This window comes from Oncorhynchus mykiss, chromosome 18, assembly GCF_057628025.1.
Source record: "Oncorhynchus mykiss isolate SJ-2025 chromosome 18, ASM5762802v1, whole genome shotgun sequence".
NCBI lineage: Eukaryota > Metazoa > Chordata > Actinopteri > Salmoniformes > Salmonidae > Oncorhynchus > Oncorhynchus mykiss.
Genome location: NC_143039.1, coordinates 24,250,043 through 24,270,000, shown reverse-complemented (window position 1 = coordinate 24,270,000; position 19,958 = coordinate 24,250,043). Strand labels below are relative to the sequence as shown.

Sequence of the window (19,958 nt, the reverse complement as noted above, 5' to 3'; positions counted from 1 at the left end):
ACAACAGGTGTGTTAAAGCTGGGCGGAAACAAAACCCTGACCTAAAGACTCAATATGAGCCGTTCCCTACCACCCACCATGGTGGATGTCTACTAGCAGAAACCACTGTTGTACCGGACACACAAACAACATGAGGAAGTCTGGACTACGGCAACTACACAACGAGACAAGAGTGGAGTTGGAGTATGGGTTTACTATTACTACACTGATATACCTACAGCTCATTGGCCTATACAGGCAGTAGGGGTTGGATATGAGGGGATACCTATTGGATGAGATGATGACGGGCGGTTTGGTTACGCAATGTGACGGGCAGTGGGGGGTGGGGGGGGGGACAGTCCAACTAAAACTAAACCAGGGTGACAGACAGATAGGGACAGGCTTACCATCTGTGTGTTGGTTGTCATTAGCTGAGGAGAGAACGAGAAGCATAAAGAACAAGCAACATAAAGGTAAGAGGAGAAGAAGAGGAGGAAGAAGAAGAGGAGGAAGAAGAAGAGGAAGAAAATAAAAGAAAGAACTGGAAGCCAGAAAACTAAAACATCTGATATTCAAAGGAAATAAAGCAAAAACAGGCAAATCAAAGCAATCCAACAGGTTAAGTGATATAAAGGAAGAGATATAAAAGGAGAAACAGCACAGAGAAAGATGTCTGCAGACTCAACATGCTTTCCTTTCATAGATATGAATGGGAGATCCGGTCATGGTTTTATGCAAAGGATCACAGGTGAATCTGCAGGCCAGGAGATCTTATGTCATCCATTTACCTAAAATCACCACACCTTCCACAGACGACAGCTGTTCTGACTGAAGTTTTAGAATGTTGTTCACTAACATGAATTCAATGTCAAATGAACTCAAAGGTCCATGTTGAATTGTGGGTAAAAGCGGGGTCAAAACTTGATGAAAAGTATGTACATTGGTGACAATTATGTTTTCCACGTTGACAAACCTTGGAAACAGCGTCGATCCAACCTGTGTGTGACCAGTGAACTCACTCAAAACCCACAGTCACAATCAGCCACTCCACATCACAATCCCTGGACACTCCTTCACGGCAGGAACATAAACACTTGACATGGGCTTGGAGAAGTGCAGTATGATCAGACGATCCTTTTATAACTTCACACCAACATATACAGTGCCTTGCGAAAGTATTCGGCCCCCTTGAACTTTGCGACCTTTTGACACATTTCAGGCTTCAAACATAAAGATATAAAACTGTATTTTTTTGTGAAGAATCAACAACAAGTGGGACACAATCATGAAGTGGAACGACATTTATTGGATATTTCAAACTTTTTTAACAAATCAAAAACTGAAAAATTGGGCGTGCAAAATTATTCAGCCCCTTTACTTTCAGTGCAGCAAACTCTCTCCAGAAGTTCAGTGAGGATCTCTGAATGATCCAATGTTGACCTAAATGACTAATGATGATAAATACAATCCACCTGTGTGTAATCAAGTCTCCGTATAAATGCACCTGCACTGTGATAGTCTCAGAGGTCCGTTAAAAGCGCAGAGAGCATCATGAAGAACAAGGAACACACCAGGCAGGTCCGAGATACTGTTGTGAAGAAGTTTAAAGCCGGATTTGGATACAAAAAGATTTCCCAAGCTTTAAACATCCCAAGGAGCACTGTGCAAGCGATAATATTGAAATGGAAGGAATATCAGACCACTGCAAATCTACCAAGACCTGGCCGTCCCTCTAAACTTTCAGCTCATACAAGGAGAAGACTGATCAGAGATGCAGCCAAGAGGCCCATGATCACTCTGGATGAACTGCAGAGATCTACAGCTGAGGTGGGAGACTCTGTCCATAGGACAACAATCAGTCGTATATTGCACAAATATGGCCTTTATGGAAGAGTGGCAAGAAGAAAGCCATTATTTAAAGATATCCATAAAAAAGTGTTGTTTAAAATTTGCCACAAGCCACCTGGGAGACACACCAAACATGTGGAAGAAGGTGCTCTGGTCAGATGAAACAAAATTGAACTTTTTGGCAACAATGCAAGACGTTATGTTTGGCGTAAAAGCAACACAGCTCATCACCCTAAACACACCATCCCCACTGTCAAACATGGTACTGGCAGCATCATGGTTTGGGCCTGCTTTTCTTCAGCAGGGACAGGGAAGATGGTTAAAATTGATGGGAAGATGGATGGAGCCAAATACAGGACCATTCTGGAAGAAAACCTGATGGAGTCTGCAAAAGACCTGAGACTGGGACGGAGATTTGTCTTCCAACAAGACAATGATCCAAAACATAAAGCAACATCTACAATGGGATGGTTCAAAAATAAACATATCCAGGTGTTAGAATGGCCAAGTCAAAGTCCAGACCTGAATCCAATCGAGAATCTGTGGAAAGAACTGAAAACTGCTGTTCACAAATGCTCTCCATCCAACCTCACTGAGCTCGAGCTGTTTTGCAAGGAGGAATGACTGAAAATGTCAGTCTCTCGATGTGCAAAACTGATAGAGACATATCCCAAGCGACTTACAGCTGTAATCGCAGCAAAAGGTGGCGCTACAAAGTATTAACTTAAGGGGGCTGAATAATTTTGCACGCCCAATTTTTCAGTTTTTGATTTGTTAAAAAAGTTTGAAATATCCAATAAATGTCGTTCCACTTCATGATTGTGTCCTACTTGTTGTTGATTCTTCACAAAAAATACACTTTTAGATCTTTATGTTTGAAGCCTGAAATGTCGCAAAGTTCAAGGGGGCCGAATACTTTCGCAAGGCACTGTACTCTTTAACGCAGTACTACAGTAGCCACGGCGACGGTGTCTCTACCTGTCCGTTGCTGGTGAAGGTGCTGTTGTTGAACAGGAAGTAAGAACCAAAGAAGAAGACGACGGCGTCGAACACCCCCAGGAAGGTCCAGTAGATGAAAATGGGCCAACGCAGGAGAGAGTTCTTAGCTATGTCCCTGTAGAGAGGAAACATTACAGTACACATTATATACAGTAAATATAGGAGGGAGTTCTGAGCTATGTCCCTGTAGAGAGGAAACATTACAGTACACATTATATACAGTAAATATAGGAGAGAGTTCTGAGCTATGTCCCTGTAGAGAGGAAACATTACAGTACACATTATATACAGTAAATATAGGAGAGAGTTCTGAGCTATGTCCCTGTAGAGAGGAAACATTACAGTACACATTATATACAGTAAATATAGGAGAGAGTTCTGAGCTATGTCCCTGTAGAGAGGAAACATTACAGTACACATTATATACAGTAAATATAGGAGAGAGTTCTGAGCTATGTCCCTGTAGAGAGGAAATATTACAGTACACATTATATACAGTAATTATAGGAGGGAGTTCTGAGCTATGTCCCTGTAGAGAGGAAACATTACAGTACACATTATATACAGTAAATATAGGAGAGAGTTCTGAGCTATGTCCCTGTAGAGAGGAAACATTACAGTACACATTATATACAGTAATTATAGGAGGGAGTTCTGAGCTATGTCCCTGTAGAGAGGAAACATTACAGTACACATTATTGTCAAAGGAATTTTACAATTCCTATATGTGTTCATTAACCAATTCAATTAAAATCACTGTTTCGAAGAATTTGTAAGATCCTTATTTGCATAAAATAGACAGAGACCAGTCTACCAAAATTAGCCAATAGCATTTATTCTCGAGAGCGCTGCTCATAGAACCCTGTACAACAGTTTATATATCAAATATGACGTCATAGGTTATAAAATGTATCGCCTCCTCTCGACCAGGACAAAGCAGGTTCAAAAGTTTATTCCAACTCACTAGTGCACATACCTGACACACTATATCTGGATTAACTCCTGAAGTCTCTCCATAGTTTATTATCACTTTAGCAGACAGTTCCAGATAAGGAAAACCTGGAGGGGCTCTCGCTGTCTTATTTGATCGCCACAGAGTTATAGCTGAGTCGGTTCAAACATAGGTTAATTACCCTCTTTGCTTACTTTAGACACACACATACATTCCTTCTCCCACAATGGTTATCATTTCCAATTACGCCTTATCCATGCTACATAACCTCTTTCTTAGGAACTAACATTATTAATCAGATATTGTAAAACAGGGTAGAGTTTAATTAGTTATAGTTCTATTTAAATGTAAATATTGTTTAGTCATTATTCATAAAATTCCTAACAATGATACACAGTAAATATAGGAGGGAGTTCTTAGCTATGTCCCTGTAGAGAGGAAACATTACAGTACACATTATATACAGTAAATATAGGAGGGAGTTCTGAATTATGTCCTGATGACCAGACACCTGAGCATAATGCTTGCATTACATTAGTCTATATACCATGTATTTGGGGATTTAATTAGATGGTTATGTTTTCCCATTCATTTGTAGATTCCTTTCAATTCATACTAATGTCTGACACATTTCGATTTTGGGGTGAATTGTCCCTTTAACCAGAAGAATTCCAAGCTAACAGCAATTACACTTTCTATTAGTCTCCAGAGCTAAAACAGCATTCCTCCACCACAACTGTGAGCAAGGCAGCATTGATTTAACAGTTAGCTGACAAATCCAGGCATGGAGGAATGACCTGACACCAGTCAGATGCCTTTCTGCCTGCTGCATTGTTAGTCTAAATTTTCCACACAATTACCCATAGGTAGCTAGCAGGAAAATTGACTATTGATTGTCACCAGGCAGAGAGAGGAAAAGCAAACAAAAACATCAAGCATTTACTGGCAACACCACTGAACAATGTGAGCTTTACACTGTATATATGGATTCACAAACAAGTGTGTCTACGTGATTCTATTATTACCTTGTAACGTCTTACAACATCTTGAGAATGTGGCTGTTGTTTAGTAACAGAGTTCATATGAGGAGAGAGATGGCAGTCACAGTTTGCCAAGAGTTGATAAGATTTTATAATTATCTGCTTAGTATCAACAGAGGAACATTCCCAATGTGAGATTTTCTACCAGTCTACAGAAATGTAGCACATCACACTATTGCATGCTGGGACAGGCAGTTGGTGGGTAGCGCCTACACTATATATACAAAAGTATGTGGACACAACTTCAAATGAATGGATTCAGCTATTTCAGCCACACCTGTTGCTGACAGGTGTAAACAGGAGTACACTACCGTTCAAATGTTTAGGGCCACTTAGAAATGTCTTGTTTTTGAAAGAAAAGCACTTTTTTGTCCATTAAAATAACATCAAATTGTTCAGAAATGCAGTGCAGAATTTGTTAATGTTGTAAATGACTATAGTAGCTGGTAACGGCCGATTGTTAATAGAATATCTACCGAGGCGTACAGAGGCCCATTATCAGCAACCATCACCCCTGTGTTCCAATGGCACGTTGTGTTAGCTAATCCAAGTTTATCATTTTAAAGGCTAATTGATCATTAGAAACTCCTTTTGCAATTATGTTAGCACAGCTGAAAACTGTTGTTTTGATTAAAGAAGCAATAAAACTGTCCTTCTGCTGAAGGATGGGATTAAAAACAAACTAAATATAACTAATGTAAAATACATTGTGTCTGTATAATTGATATAGTATGTATAAGCTGGAAGTAGAAGCCTAAGTGTTGTTGTCCATTAGTTTACTCCAATTAGGGGAGGGGTGGTAGGGTTAGAGGAAAATAATAAAGGAAATATATTTGGAAAAATATGTATACAAAAATATATATGGGGGATTTGAAATGATGCAGACAATTTCATTGATAAAAGCTACAATCTGCAGTATTACAGCTGACATCACCGATTACCAAGCATCGGCTGGAGTGATATAAAGCTCGCCGTCATTGGACTCTGGAGCAGTGGAAACACGTTCTCTATAGTGATGAATCACGCTTCACCATCTGGCAGTCCGACGGATGAATCTGGGTTTGGAGGATGCCAGGATAACGCTGCCTGCCCCAATGGATAGTGACAACTGTAAAGTTTTGTGGAGGAATAATGGTCTGGGGCTGTTTTTCATGGTTCGGGCTAGGCCCCTTAGATCCAGTGAAGGGATATCTTAACACTACAGCATACAATGACATTCTAGATGATTCTGTGCTTCCAACTTTGTGGCAACAGTTTGGAGAAGGCCCTTTCCTGTTTCAGCATGACAATGCCCCTGTGCACATAGCGAGGTTCAAACAGAAATGGTTTGTCGAGATCGGTGTGGAAGAACTTGACTGGCCTGCACAGAGCCCTGACCTCAACCCCATCAAACACTTTTGGGATGAATTGGAACGCCAACTGTAAGCCAGCTTAATCGCCCAACATCAGTGCCCGACCTCACTAATGCTCTTCTGGCAGAAAATAAGCAAGTCCCTGTTCCAACATCTAGTGGAAAGTCTTCCCAGTAGAGTGGAGGCTGTTATAGCAACAAAAGGGGGGACCAACTCCCTATTAATGCCCTTGATTTTGGAGTGAGATGTTCGACGAGCAGGTGTCCACAAACTTTGGTCATGTAGTGTACCTGTAGAGGGAGGGGTCTTTCTTGAGGATGTCCATGTTGATGTGCTGCTCGATGAGGCTGAAGAGCAGGATGGGTAGAGAGGTAAAGCTGATATTGTACAGTGTCAGATAGGCTGTGTCATACAGCGGCTGGAGAGAGACAGGATGGTAGAGAACAACCAAGATCAGTCATTTAAAACAATATTTATATCTTACTCATTTGTCATGCATTCTTAACCAGAGAAAAACAATTCAAACTTCTCCACAAAGTCATGGTTTAAAGTACAAACATTTTGGGGAACATCATTTATGTACCTGTTGGGAGAAGCCACAGAAGAACTGGTAGAGGAACTGAGGGAAGATGAAGGCGACATTCTGAGGAAAAATAAAATGATGTTTTAATGCTTAATCATCAGTAGTCCTAAGTTACATTTAGTGAGGAAACACTCACTTTGTAGAAGAAGTACTGGACAAGCTCTGAGATGCGGATGTAGTAGTAGTGTCCGTGAACCAGCAGCATCTTCTTCAGGTGTTTGAACTTCGGGATGGCATAGTCGCTGTTCCGCGCTGCCTGGCGACCCTCTTTACCCATGATGCCTTAGGGGAGGACATGACTGAGCGCTTTTACCATTTGTTATGCGAGTCATATACATTAATAAAAATATATAAAACTACATTCAAATATATATATAAAATCAACCAATCTAAATCGTATTCAAATTCAAATAACTTTATTGAAAAGAGGTCCATTTACAGTGAACAGGGTAATACTAACCGATGCCCACGTGAGCCTCCAGGATCATGCTAACATCATTAGCCCCGTCTCCAATGGCTAGCGTGATGGGGTGTTCTGGAGACGATTTGATCAGCTTCACAATCTGGCAACACAACGTTTCAGGATCAGTGAGATAACCGTTTTTTAAAATCTATAATTAATTAAAGAAGATATGTCTAATACCATACCATCTTTGTAAAGAGAGTTAGAACTAAACCTACAGACATTGTTATATGAACCTAACCACTGTATATTAACGTGACAGAGAGGATACTTGTAGTAGTAAGACTTCCTATGTGAATGTCAGTACATATTACATCACAGCCCATATTCCTCGGCCTCCTAGCACAGTGGAGGAGAACTAGAAGGAAGGGTGTTATTGTGCAGAAAGAGATAGTGACAGTCATATCAGACAGAGCTCAATAGAACTTCTCTGTAAGAGATAGTGACAGTCATATCAGACAGAGCTCAATAGAACTCCTCAGTAAGAGATAGTGACAGTCATATCAGACAGAGCTCAATAGAACTCCTCTGTAAGAGATAGTGACAGTCATATCAGACAGAGCTCAATAGAACTCCTCAGTAAGAGATAGTGACAGTCAGACAGAGCTCAATAGAACTCCTCAGTAAAGATAGAGACAGTCATATCAGACAGAGCTCAATAAAACTCCTCAGTAAAGATGGAGACAGTCATATGAGAGAGAGCTCAATAGAACTCCTCAGTAAGAGATATTGACAGTCATTTCAGACAGAGCTCAATATAACTCCTCCGTAAGAGATAGTGACAGTCATATCAGACAGAGCTCAATAGAACTCCTCTGTAAGAGATAGTGACAGTCATTTCAGACAGAGCTCAATATAACTCCTCCGTAAGAGATAGTGACAGTCATATCAGACAGAGCTCAATAGAACTCCTCCGTAAGAGATAGTGACAGTCATATCAGACAGAGCTCAATAGAACTCCTCAGTAAAGATGGAGACAGTCATATGAGAGAGAGCTCAATAGAACTCCTCAGTAAAGATGGAGACAGTCATATGAGAGAGAGCTCAATAGAACTCCTCCGTAAGAGATAGTGACAGTCATATCAGACAGAGCTCAATAAAACTCCTCAGTAAAGATGGAGACAGTCATATGAGAGAGAGCTCAATAGAACTCCTCAGTAAAGATGGAGACAGTCATATGAGAGAGAGCTCAATAGAACTCCTCAGTAAAGATGGAGACAGTCATATGAGAGAGAGCTCAATAGAACTCCTCCGTAAGAGATAGTGACAGTCATATCAGACAGAGCTCAATAGAACTCCTCAGTAAAGATGGAGACAGTCATATGAGAGAGAGCTCAATAGAACTCCTCAGTAAAGATGGAGACAGTCATATGAGCGAGAGCTCAATAGAACTCCTCAGTAAAGATAGAGACAGTCATATCAGACAGAGCTCAATATAACTCCTCAGTAAGAGATAGTGACAGTCAGACAGAGCTCAATATAACTCCTCAGTAAAGATAGAGACAGTCATTTCAGACAGAGCTCAATATAACTCCTCAGTAAAGATAGAGACAGTCATATCAGACAGAGCTCAATTGAACTCCTCAGTAAAGATAGAGACAGTCATATCAGACAGAGCTCAATATAACTCCTCAGTAAGAGATAGTGACAGTCAGACAGAGCTCAATATAACTCCGCAGTAAAGATAGAGACAGTCATTTCAGACAGAGCTCAATATAACTCCTCAGTAAAGATAGAGACAGTCATATCAGACAGAGCTCAATAGAACTCCTCAGTATGAGATAGTGACAGCCATGTCAGACAGAGCTGAATATAATATACTGTAACTCCTCAGTCCCAAATAACATCTGCTATGACAGGTGGGGTCTAATGTGAGAGAAAGAGAGAGAGAGAGAAGAGAGGGAGACAGAAAGATAATGGGTCGGAGAGAAATAGAGTGGAGAGAGAGCGAGAAGGGCAACAGTCTGGAGTGGCACTAATTGGTGACCAGAGAACAGAGGTGTGGGGAGGGGGGGAGGTAGTGGAGTCCAGTAGAGAGGTAAAACATCAACCAGCTCAACACTCCATCAGACTGTGTCAGTGCTTCCTTCACTTAATCTAGCCGTGACGGATCACATGACACCAAAGTCATGTTGGTCAGAAATAGGTGTGGAAACGTGTCGTTTGAAATAACTCGGCCCGTTAGGCTACCTGTGCTTTCTGGAGGGGAGCCATGCGGCAGCAGAGCACAGCGCTGCAGTTCCTACAGATCTCCAGGAAGATCTCCTTGTAGTTCCCCTGACTGGAGTCCTCCTGACTGGGCTTCAGCACCGCAGACAGCGTGGCCCCGTCGATGATCAGACCGTAGTCCACACAGTCAGCAGACAGACTGGGGACACACACACAGAGATACACACACAGTCTTTAACTAACCTTGTGGGGGGACACAATTTATAACCATTCAAAATCCTATTTTCCCTAACTCCTAACCCTAAACTTAACTCTAACTCTAAGCCCAAAAGTGAACCTTAACCGTAACCCTTAACCTAAACGTGTGTGTGTGTGTGTGTGTGTGTGTGTTGGGATCCCGGCACCCACCCTGAGAAGGTGTCTCTGGTCATGCTACCATGCTGTCTGAGTACAGTTTTACTCAGGTCAAACAGAACGTCATGTAGACTCTGTTCCTCGGTGCGTTTGGTGGTCAGCTCCAGTATCTGTGTGGAGCGGCGGAACAGCTTGCTAGCGTAACAAGTAGCCGCCGCCGTCTCCATCTTGTCTCCGGTCAGCACCCACACCTTCATCCCAGCCTTCTGGAGAGACTCGATGGTGTCTGCTGCCTTGTCCTGGAGCCTGGAGAACAGGCAACATAAAGTCAGGCAGCAGTCAATGGAGCAAAGCTGTACATGGTCATCAGCAGTCAATGGAGCAACGCTGTACATGGTCATCAGCAGTCAATGGAACAACGCTGTACATGGTCATCAGCAGTCAATGGAACAATGCTGTACATGGTCATCAGCAGTCAATGGAACAACGCTGTACATGGTCATCAGCAGTCAATGGAACAATGCTGTACATGGTCATCAGCAGTCAATGGGGCAACGCTGTACATGGTCATCAGCAGTCAATGGAGCAATGCTGTACATGGTCATCAGCAGTCAATGGAACAACGCTGTACATGGTCATCAGCAGTCAATGGAACAATGCTGTACATGGTCATCAGCAGTCAATGGAACAACGCTGTACATGGTCATCAGCAGTCAATGGAACAATGCTGTACATGGTCATCAGCAGTCAATGGAGCAATGCTGTACATGGTCATCAGCAGTCAATGGAACAACGCTGTACATGGTCATCAGCAGTCAATGGAACAACGCTGTACATGGTCATCAGCAGTCAATGGAACAATGCTGTACATGGTCATCAGCAGTCAATGGAGCAATGCTGTACATGGTCATCAGCAGTCAATGGAACAACGCTGTACATGGTCATCAGCAGTCAATGGAACAATGCTGTACATGGTCATCAGCAGTCAATGGAACAACGCTGTACATGGTCATCAGCAGTCAATGGAGCAACGCTGTACATGGTCATCAGCAGTCAATGGAACAATGCTGTACATGGTCATCAGCAGTCAATGGAACAACGCTGTACATGGTCATCAGCAGTCAATGGAACAACGCTGTACATGGTCATCAGCAGTCAATGGAACAATGCTGTACATGGTCATCAGCAGTCAATGGAACAATGCTGTACATGGTCATCAGCAGTCAATGGAGCAACGCTGTACATGGTCATCAGCAGTCAATGGAACAACGCTGTACATGGTCATCAGCAGTCAATGGAACAACGCTGTACATGGTCATCAGCAGTCAATGGAACAATGCTGTACATGGTCATCAGCAGTCAATGGAGCAACGCTGTACATGGTCATCAGCAGTCAATGGAACAACGCTGTACATGGTCATCAGCAGTCAATGGAACAACGCTGTACATGGTCATCAGCAGTCAATGGAGCAACGCTGTACATGGTCATCAGCAGTCAATGGGGCAACGCTGTACATGGTCATCAGCAGTCAATGGAACAACGCTGTACATGGTCATCAGCAGTCAATGGAGCAATGCTGTACATGGTCATCAGCAGTCAATGGAACAACGCTGTACATGGTCATCAGCAGTCAATGGAACAATGCTGTACATGGTCATCAGCAGTCAATGGGGCAACGCTGTACATGGTCATCAGCAGTCAATGGAGCAATGCTGTACATGGTCATCAGCAGTCAATGGAACAACGCTGTACATGGTCATCAGCAGTCAATGGAACAATGCTGTACATGGTCATCAGCAGTCAATGGAACAATGCTGTACATGGTCATCAGCAGTCAATGGAGCAATGCTGTACATGGTCATCAGCAGTCAATGGAGCAATGCTGTACATGGTCATCAGCAGTCAATGGAGCAATGCTGTACATGGTCATCAGCAGTCAATGGAGCAATGCTGTACATGGTCATCAGCAGTCAATGGAACAACGCTGTACATGGTCATCAGCAGTCAATGGAACAATGCTGTACATGGTCATCAGCAGTCAATGGAACAACGCTGTACATGGTCATCAGCAGTCAATGGAGCAACGCTGTACATGGTCATCAGCAGTCAATGGAGCAACGCTGTACATGGTCATCAGCAGTCAATGGAACAACGCTGTACATGGTCATCAGCAGTCAACGGGGCAACGCTGTACATGGTCATCAGCAGTCAATGGAACAACGCTGTACATGGTCATCAGCAGTCAATGGAGCAACGCTGTACATGGTCATCAGCAGTCAATGGAGCAACGCTGTACATGGTCATCAGCAGTCAATGGAGCAATGCTGTACATGGTCATCAGCAGTCAATGGAACAACGCTGTACATGGTCATCAGCAGTCAATGGAGCAACGCGGTACATGGTCATCAGACTGAATGCTGCATTCTGTCAATCTTTCAATAATTTTTCTCAATCTCTAATTCTACCACATCCATACAGAGCAGGTTGTTGTTCAGGTTTAGAATACAAGTAGAATGGAATGGTGCAGACACAAACAGTTTAGAATACAAGTAGAATGGAATGGTGCAGACACAAATAGTTTAGAATACAAGTAGAATGGAATGGTGCAGACACAAACAGTTTAGAATACAAGTAGAATGGAATGGTGCAGACACAAACAGTTTAGAATACAAGTAGAATGGAATGGTGCAGACACAAACAGTTTAGAATACAAGTCCTACACCAACTATATCCAGTAAGACACCGTTGTCAAAACATAGTGTAGTTCTGTTTTACACTGTAAAAGTATCACTCACTATCTAAATGTAGTTAAGTACAGTACAGTCGTGGCCAAAAGTTTTGAGAATGACACAAATATTAATTTTCACAAAGTCTGCTGCCTCAGTTTACATGATGGTAATTTGCATATACTCCAGAATGTTATGAAGAGTGATCAGATGAATTGCAATTAATTGCAAAGTCCCTCTTTGCCATGCAAATGAAATGAATCCCCCAAAAACATTTTCACTGCATTTCAGCCCGGCCACAAAAGGACCACCTGACATCATGTCAGTGATTCTCTCGTTAACACAGGTGTGAGTGTTGACGAGGACACGGCTGGAGATCACTCTGTCATGCTAATTGAGTTCGAATAACAGACTGGATGCTTCAGAAGGAGGGTGGTGCTTGGAATCATTGTTCTTCCTCTGTCAACCATGGTTACCTGGAAGGAAACATGTGCCGTCATCATTGCTTTGCACAAAAAGGGCTTCACAGGCAAGGATAGTGCTGCCAGTAAGATTGCACCTAAATCAACCATTTATCGAATCATCAAGAACTTCAAGGAGAGCGGTTCAATTGTTGTGCAGAAGGCTTCAGGGAGCCCAAGAAAGTCCAGCAAGCGCCAGGACCGTCTCCTAAAGTTGATTCAGCTGCGGGATCGGGGCACCATCAGTACAGAGCTTACTCAGGAATGGCAGCAGGCAGGTGTGAGTGCATCTGCACGTACAGTGAGGCGAAGTCTTTTGGAGGATGGCCTGGTGTCAAGAAGGGCAGCAAAGAAGCCACTTCTCTCCAGGAAAAATACTGTTATTCTGCAAAAGGTACAGGGATTGGACTGCTGAGGACTGGGGTAAAGTCATTTCCTCTGAATCCCCTTTCCGATTGTTTGGGGCATCCCGAAAAAAGCTTGTCCGGAGAAGACAAGGTGAGAGCTACCATCAGTCCTGTGTCATGTCAACAGTAAAGCATCCTGAGACCATTCATGTGTGGGGTTGCTTCTCAGCCAAGGGAGTGGGCTCACTCACAATTTTGCCTAAGAACACAGACATGAATAAAGAATGGTACCAACACATCCTCCGAGAGCAACTTCTCCCAACCATCCAGGAACAGTTTGGTGACGAACAATGCCATTTCCAGCATGATGGAGCACCGTGCCATAAGGCAAAAGTGAGAACTAAGTGGCTCGGGGAACAAAACATCGATATTTTGGGTCCATGGTCCGGAAACTCCCCAGACCTTAATCCCATTGAGAACTTGTGGTCAATCCTCAAGAGGCTGGTGGACAAACAAAAACCCACAAATTCTGAAAAACTCCAAGCATTGATTATGCAAGAATGGGCTGCCATCAGGATGTGGCCCAGAAGTTAATTGACAGCATGCCAGGGTGGATTGCAGAGGTCTTGGAAAAGAAGGGTCAACACTGCAAACATTGACTCTTTGCATCAACTTCATGTAATTGTCAATAAAAGCCTTTGACACCTATGAAAGGCTTGTAATTATACTTCAGTATTCTATAGTAACATCTGACAAAAATATCTAAAGACACTGAAGCAGCAAACTTTGTGAAAATTAATATTTGTGTCATTCTCAACACTTTTGGCCACGACTGTACACAGGAGGCTGGTGGCACCTTAATTGGGGAGGACAGGCTCGTGGTAATGGCTGGAGCGGAATCAGTGGAATGGTACCAAATGTGTGGTTTCCATGTGTTCGATGCCATTCCATTCTCTCCGTTAGAGCCAATATTATGAGCCGTCCTCCCCTTAGCAGCCTCCACTGGCACAGTCAATTGCCTTTGGCGTGTTGAGCTGGAGTGGGTTTGGGGAGCTGGTTTGTTGCAGCAGCAGTCCAACGTCACCGAGCAGGGAAGTCTATAACGAAGCTGCAGTGCAGTTAGGATTCACAGCTCCCTACACCGCTGCTGCCTGCCAACCAGCTAATTACTACCACAGCCCAGGAGTCACAGACAAACACACAGACGGACGGAAAAACAAACGGACAGAAAAACAGGAAGACACACACGTGCACGCATCAACATGCACACACACACACATGCACACATCAGCATGCACACACACACACACGTGCACGCATCAACATGCACACACACACAAACACGTGCACGCATCAACATGCACACACAAAGACAGATGTAAAGGAAGATGGTGAGACTAAAACACCACTCACTAACACACAGATAGACAGATAGAGAAGTGTGTGAGAGAAAGACAAAGTGATGGGCTGTGACTGACTCTATTTAATGGGGCAGAGTAAAACCTCTGGTGCTTCAGCATGATGTCTGTGCTGACAGACAGAAGAGCAGCAAGAGACCACACTTCATCAGCTGCTATGGATGTCTGGCAGAGATCAATAACAGTGGAACTCTAATGTGGTTATCTGCTCATTAGCTGGCTGCACTGGGGACTGACACACACAACATATGGACTGATTGATTACTGAAGCTACTGTTCATGTGGAGGTTAATGTTGAGGTTAAGCCTGAGACTGCAGCTAACTAATATTACTGGTTCACTGGCTGCTTTGGGAAAGAACACGTGCCATCATTACAGGAATGGTCAGGTCTATAGTTCAACAATGTGATTAGTTCGGGTCAGTGAGTCCGATTGTCATTAATTAACTATGCAAACTAGGGCTTGGAGAGTGAGGTTGAGAGTGAGGTTGACTTTCAGTTGAATCAAATCAAAATTGTATTAGTCACATGCGCCGATTACAACAGTGAAATGCCCCTAACCAACAGTGCAGTTTCGAAAAATATGGAAAAGAATAAGAGGTAAAAGTAACAAGTAATTAAAGAGCAGCAATAAAATAATTCTACAGTTGCTAATCTACTCTGTCTCTCTAGCCCCATACATTGTTAGCTCTAAAGAGAGTTGCCCTTAATATAATTATTCTGTCCAGAATATAGAAATAGAATTAGTAGAAGCAATAGATCTAAAATCCACAAGACGGTGGTTCTGATTCTACGTTGTGATTCTAGATCGGTACCTGTCCTCGACAGCGGTGGCCCCATGAATATATAAATAGAATTGGGTAGAAAAGACAATGTAGATTGTATGATTCTACGCTGCTGTGGTTCCAGAACGTTACCTGTCCTCCACGGCGGTGGCCCCCAGCAGTACGAAGTCCTTCTCAATGAGGTCATAGGCCTCGGCCAGCTTCCTGTCTCGGTCCTGCAGGGCCAGCTTGGCACTGTTCAGCAGGTGACACGTCTCCTCGTACTGAGCCACGCTCAACTTCCTGTACGCCACGCACAGTGTCCGTAGGCCCTCCTGAAGAGAGAGAGAGAGAAATAGAGAGAGAGAGAGATAATTATGTTATGCTTTGATATGATTACTGGACACTGATGTTGCAGTAGACAATCCGATAATAACAATTATTCCACTGTTCTGTTCTTTTTTCTCGTTAAAAACAGTCAAATCAAATTAAATGTATTTGTCACATACACATGGTTAACAGATGTTAATGCGTGTGTAGCGAAATGCTTGTGCTTCTAGTTCCGACAATGCAGTAATAACCAACGAGTAATCTAACCTAACAACTCCAAAACTACTACCTTATACACACAAGTGTAAAGGGATAAAGAATATGTACATAAAGATATATGAATGAGTGATGGTACAGAACGGCATAGGCAAGATGCAGTAGATGGTATCGAGTACAGTATATACATATGAGATGAGTAATGTAGGGTATGTAAACAAAGTGGCATAGTTTAAAGTGGCTAGTTGTAACGCTCGTCCTCTTCTTCTGACGAGGAGTCGCAAGGATCGGACCAAAGCGCAGCATGGTACGTGTTCATGACGATATTTATTAAACTCAGAACACTAAAACAAAAATAACAACGAGAATGATACGAACCGAAACAGTCCTGTCTGGTGACATACACAAAGACAGAAAATAAACACCCACGAAACACAAGTGGGAAAAGGCTACCTAAGTATGATTCTCAATCAGAGACAACTAACGACACCTGCCTCTGAGAACCATACCAGGCCAAACGCAAAAACACAACATAGAAAATGGAACATAGACAACCCACCCAACTCCCGCCCTGACCATACTAAAACAAAGACATAACAAAGGAACTAAGGTCAGAACGTGACACTAGTGATACATGTATTACATAAAGATGCTGTAGATGATATAGAGTACGGTATATACATGTACATATGAGATGAGTAATGTAGGGTATGTAAACATTATATTAAGTAGCATTGTTTAAAGTGGCTAGTGATATATTTTTACATCAATTTCCATTATTAAAGTGGCTGGAGTTGAGTCAGTGTGTTGGCAGCAGCCACTCAATGTTAGTGGTGGCTGTTTAACAGTCTGATGGCCTTGAGATAGAAGCTGTTTTTCAGTCTCTCGGTCCCTGCTTTGATGCACCTGTACTGACCTCGCCTTCTGGATGATAGCGGGGTGAACAGGCAGTGGCTCGGGTGGTTGTTGTCCTTGATGATCTTTATGTGTGGGCGGAGCACTTGCCGTACCAGGCGGTGATACAGCCCGACAGGATGCTCTCGATTGTGCATCTGTAGAAGTTTGTGAATGCTTTTGGTGACAAGCCAAATTTCTTCAGCCTCCTGAGGTTGAAGAGGCGCTGCTGCGCCTTCTTCACAACGCTGTCTGTGTGGGTGGACCAATTCAGTTTGTCCCTAGGGTGTACGCCGAGGAACTTAAAACTTACTACCCTCTCCACTACTGTCCCGTCGATGTGGATAGGGGGGTGCTCCCTCTGCTGTTTCCTGAAGTCCACAATCATCTCCTTTGTTTTGTTGACGTTGAGTGTGAGGTTATTTTCCTGACACCACACTCCGAGGGCCCTCACCTCCTCCCTGTAGGCCATCTCGTCGTTGTTGGTAATCAAGTCTACCACTGTAGTGTTGTCCGCAAACTTGATGATTGAGTTGGAGGCGTGCATGGCCACGCAGTCGTGGGTGAACAGAGAGTTGTTGTTACCTACCCTCACCATCTGGGGGCGGCCCGTCAGGAAGTCCAGTACCCAGTTGCACAGGGCGGGGTCGAGACCCAGGGTCTCGAGCTTGGTGATGAGTTTGGAGGGTACTATTGTGTTAAATGCTGAGCTGTAGTCGATGAACAGCATTCTCACATAGGTATTCCTCTTGTCCAGATGGGTTAGGGCAGTGTGCAGTGTGGTTGCAATTGCGTCGTCTGTGGACCTATTTGGGCGGTAAGCAAATTGGAGTGGGTCTAGGGTGTCAGGTAGGGTGGAGGTGATATGGTCCTTGACTAGTCTCTCAAAGCACTTCATGATGAGGGAAGTGAGTGCTACGGGGCGGTAGTCATTTAGCTCAATGACATCACTGACAGAGCAGTGGGTTACAAAAAGCTGCAGTTTGCACAGACTGGCATCGAGGGATGTCCCACTGGGCAGAGTTTACATACCAGTTTAGTCTGCGGCAGTAGAGTTATGACCTTGACCTTTCACATAAGCAAATACACACACACACACAAACAAACACGCACACAAACAGTGAGACCTCAGTTCTGACATTCTCTCAGCGCCAGTCTGGTTCACACCAGCATCACCGCTGGCCATCCCATTGTAACGTAACCTGAGAAACACATTCTCCCTGACAGTCAACAGAAACGGGTCGGCACCGCTGCCAACGGCAACCCAAAACTGCATCCACAATTATGTCATCCTTGGCAACCAGCCTGTCCTGTTTCTGTCAGTGTGGCGTTGGAGAGATTGGGCCAGAGCCACAGACACACAGGGATCAGTAGACTACCTCCACGTTGGCACCAAACACTACATAATGACAGTCAATCACCATCTCAGTTACATTCCATATACAACTTGGAACTTTTGGTGGCCAACATCTTAAGTAAGGACACTACCACTAAAGGATACAAGAATCAGTTAGCATTTAGCAGGGTCCACCATACATCCATATGACAATATACACCTCAAGCAAAGTCAAAATGCATTTGAGGTCAGAAACTCTGAAAGTCAGGGCCTCCCGGGTGGCACAGTGGTTAAGGGCGCTGTACTGCAGCGCCAGCTGTGCCATCAGAGTCCCTGGGTTCGCGCCCAGGCTTTGTCGTAACCGGCCGCGACCGGGAGGTCCGTGGAGCGACGCACAATTGGCCTAGCGTCGTCCGGGTTAGGGAGGGCTTGGTCGGCTTGGTCTTGATCCAGCTGGTCTTCATAGGGTTAGGGTTCACCCAGGACATCCAGGTAAAGACTGTTAGTATCCAGCTGGTCTTCATAGGGTTAGGGTTCACCCAGGACATCCAGGTAAAGACTGTTAGTATCCAGCTGGTCTTCATAGGGTTAGGGTTCACCCAGGACATCCAGGTAAAGACTGTTAGTATCCAGCTGGTCTTCATAGGGTTAGGGTTCACCCAGGACATCCAGGTAAAGACTGTTAGTATCCAGCTGGTCTTCATAGGGTTAGGGTTCACCCAGGACATCCAGGTAAAGACTGTTAGTATCCAGCTGGTCTTCATAGGGTTAGGGTTCACCCAGGACATCCAGGTAAAGACTGTTAGTATCCAGCTGGTCTTCATAGGGTTACGGTTCACCCAGGACATCCAGGTAAAGACTGTTAGTATCCAGCTGGTCTTCATAGGGTTACGGTTCACCCAGGACATCCAGGTAAAAGCCCAGGCTCTGTCGTAACCGACCGGGAGGTCCGTGGGGCGACGCACAATTGGCCTAGCGTCGTCCGGGTTAGGGAGGGCTTGGTCGGTAGGGATGTCCTTGTCTCATCGCGCACCAGCGACTCCTGTGGCGGGCCGGGCGCAGTGCGCGCTAACCAAAGGTTGCCAGGTACACGGTGTATCCTCCGACACATTGGTGCGGCTGGCTTCCGGGTTGGAGGCGCGCTGTGTTAAGAAGCAGTGCGGCTGGTTGGGTTGTGTATCGGAGGACGCATGACTTTCAACCTTCGTCTCTCCCGAGCCCGTACGGGAGTTGTAGCGATGAGACAAGATAGTAGCTACTACAACAATTGGATACCACGAAAAAGGGGGAAAAATTCAACAACAAAACAAAAAAACTCTGAAAGTCTGATTTTGGAGCTACTTTAGGACAATGGCCTCTAGTGTCTGATAGTGGCTGTATGTGTGTGTGTCCTTACCACAGCGTTGTGCTCCACTCTGGCTTTGACCTGCTCCACCTTGCCAGAGATCACCCTGGGGAAGATGGAGGAGTCGGCCCCTTTACAGAACAGGTAGTACTCCCCTGTGGACAACCACACAGTTAAAAACAGGTTCCTCATTAGCAGAGAGAAGCATCATTGGTTTGCAGCAGTGAGGGCAGACAACACTAGAGATTTTCCTCAGTGAGACTGACTCTACCGTCATTAGTATGCCTTCTGCCTTCTGCTTGAGCTCCTAGCACACATATGGCCCTCTCTATGTACAGACAGACAGACAGACAGACAGACAGACAGACAGACAGACAATAATG

General features: G+C 44.1%; 1 protein-coding gene across 13 annotated transcripts in view; it reads right to left on the bottom strand.

Annotated features, from left to right (window-relative positions):
* LOC110495683 (phospholipid-transporting ATPase IH) overlaps window positions 1-19,958 on the bottom strand; it is a 67,649-nt gene that overhangs the window by 8,126 nt on the left and 39,565 nt on the right. For 7 of the 13 annotated variants that reach the window (XM_090207917.1, XM_036952046.2, XM_090207915.1 and 4 more), the window contains exons 16-25: window positions 19,627-19,730; window positions 15,608-15,789; window positions 9,794-10,045; window positions 9,407-9,584; window positions 7,214-7,316; window positions 6,890-7,035; window positions 6,754-6,813; window positions 6,461-6,588; window positions 2,806-2,941; window positions 387-410 (exon numbers count right to left, since the gene is read on the bottom strand). In XM_090207917.1, coding sequence (XP_090064043.1) covers window positions 387-410; window positions 2,806-2,941; window positions 6,461-6,588; window positions 6,754-6,813; window positions 6,890-7,035; window positions 7,214-7,316; window positions 9,407-9,584; window positions 9,794-10,045; window positions 15,608-15,789; window positions 19,627-19,730 — 1,313 coding nt within the window. Of the gene's footprint in view, window positions 1-386; window positions 411-2,805; window positions 2,942-4,052; window positions 4,207-6,460; window positions 6,589-6,753; window positions 6,814-6,889; window positions 7,036-7,213; window positions 7,317-9,406; window positions 9,585-9,793; window positions 10,046-15,607; window positions 15,790-19,626; window positions 19,731-19,958 lie in introns of those variants that run through there. The other 6 variants (XM_090207918.1, XM_036952044.2, XM_090207916.1 and 3 more) reach the window with 2 other exon arrangements.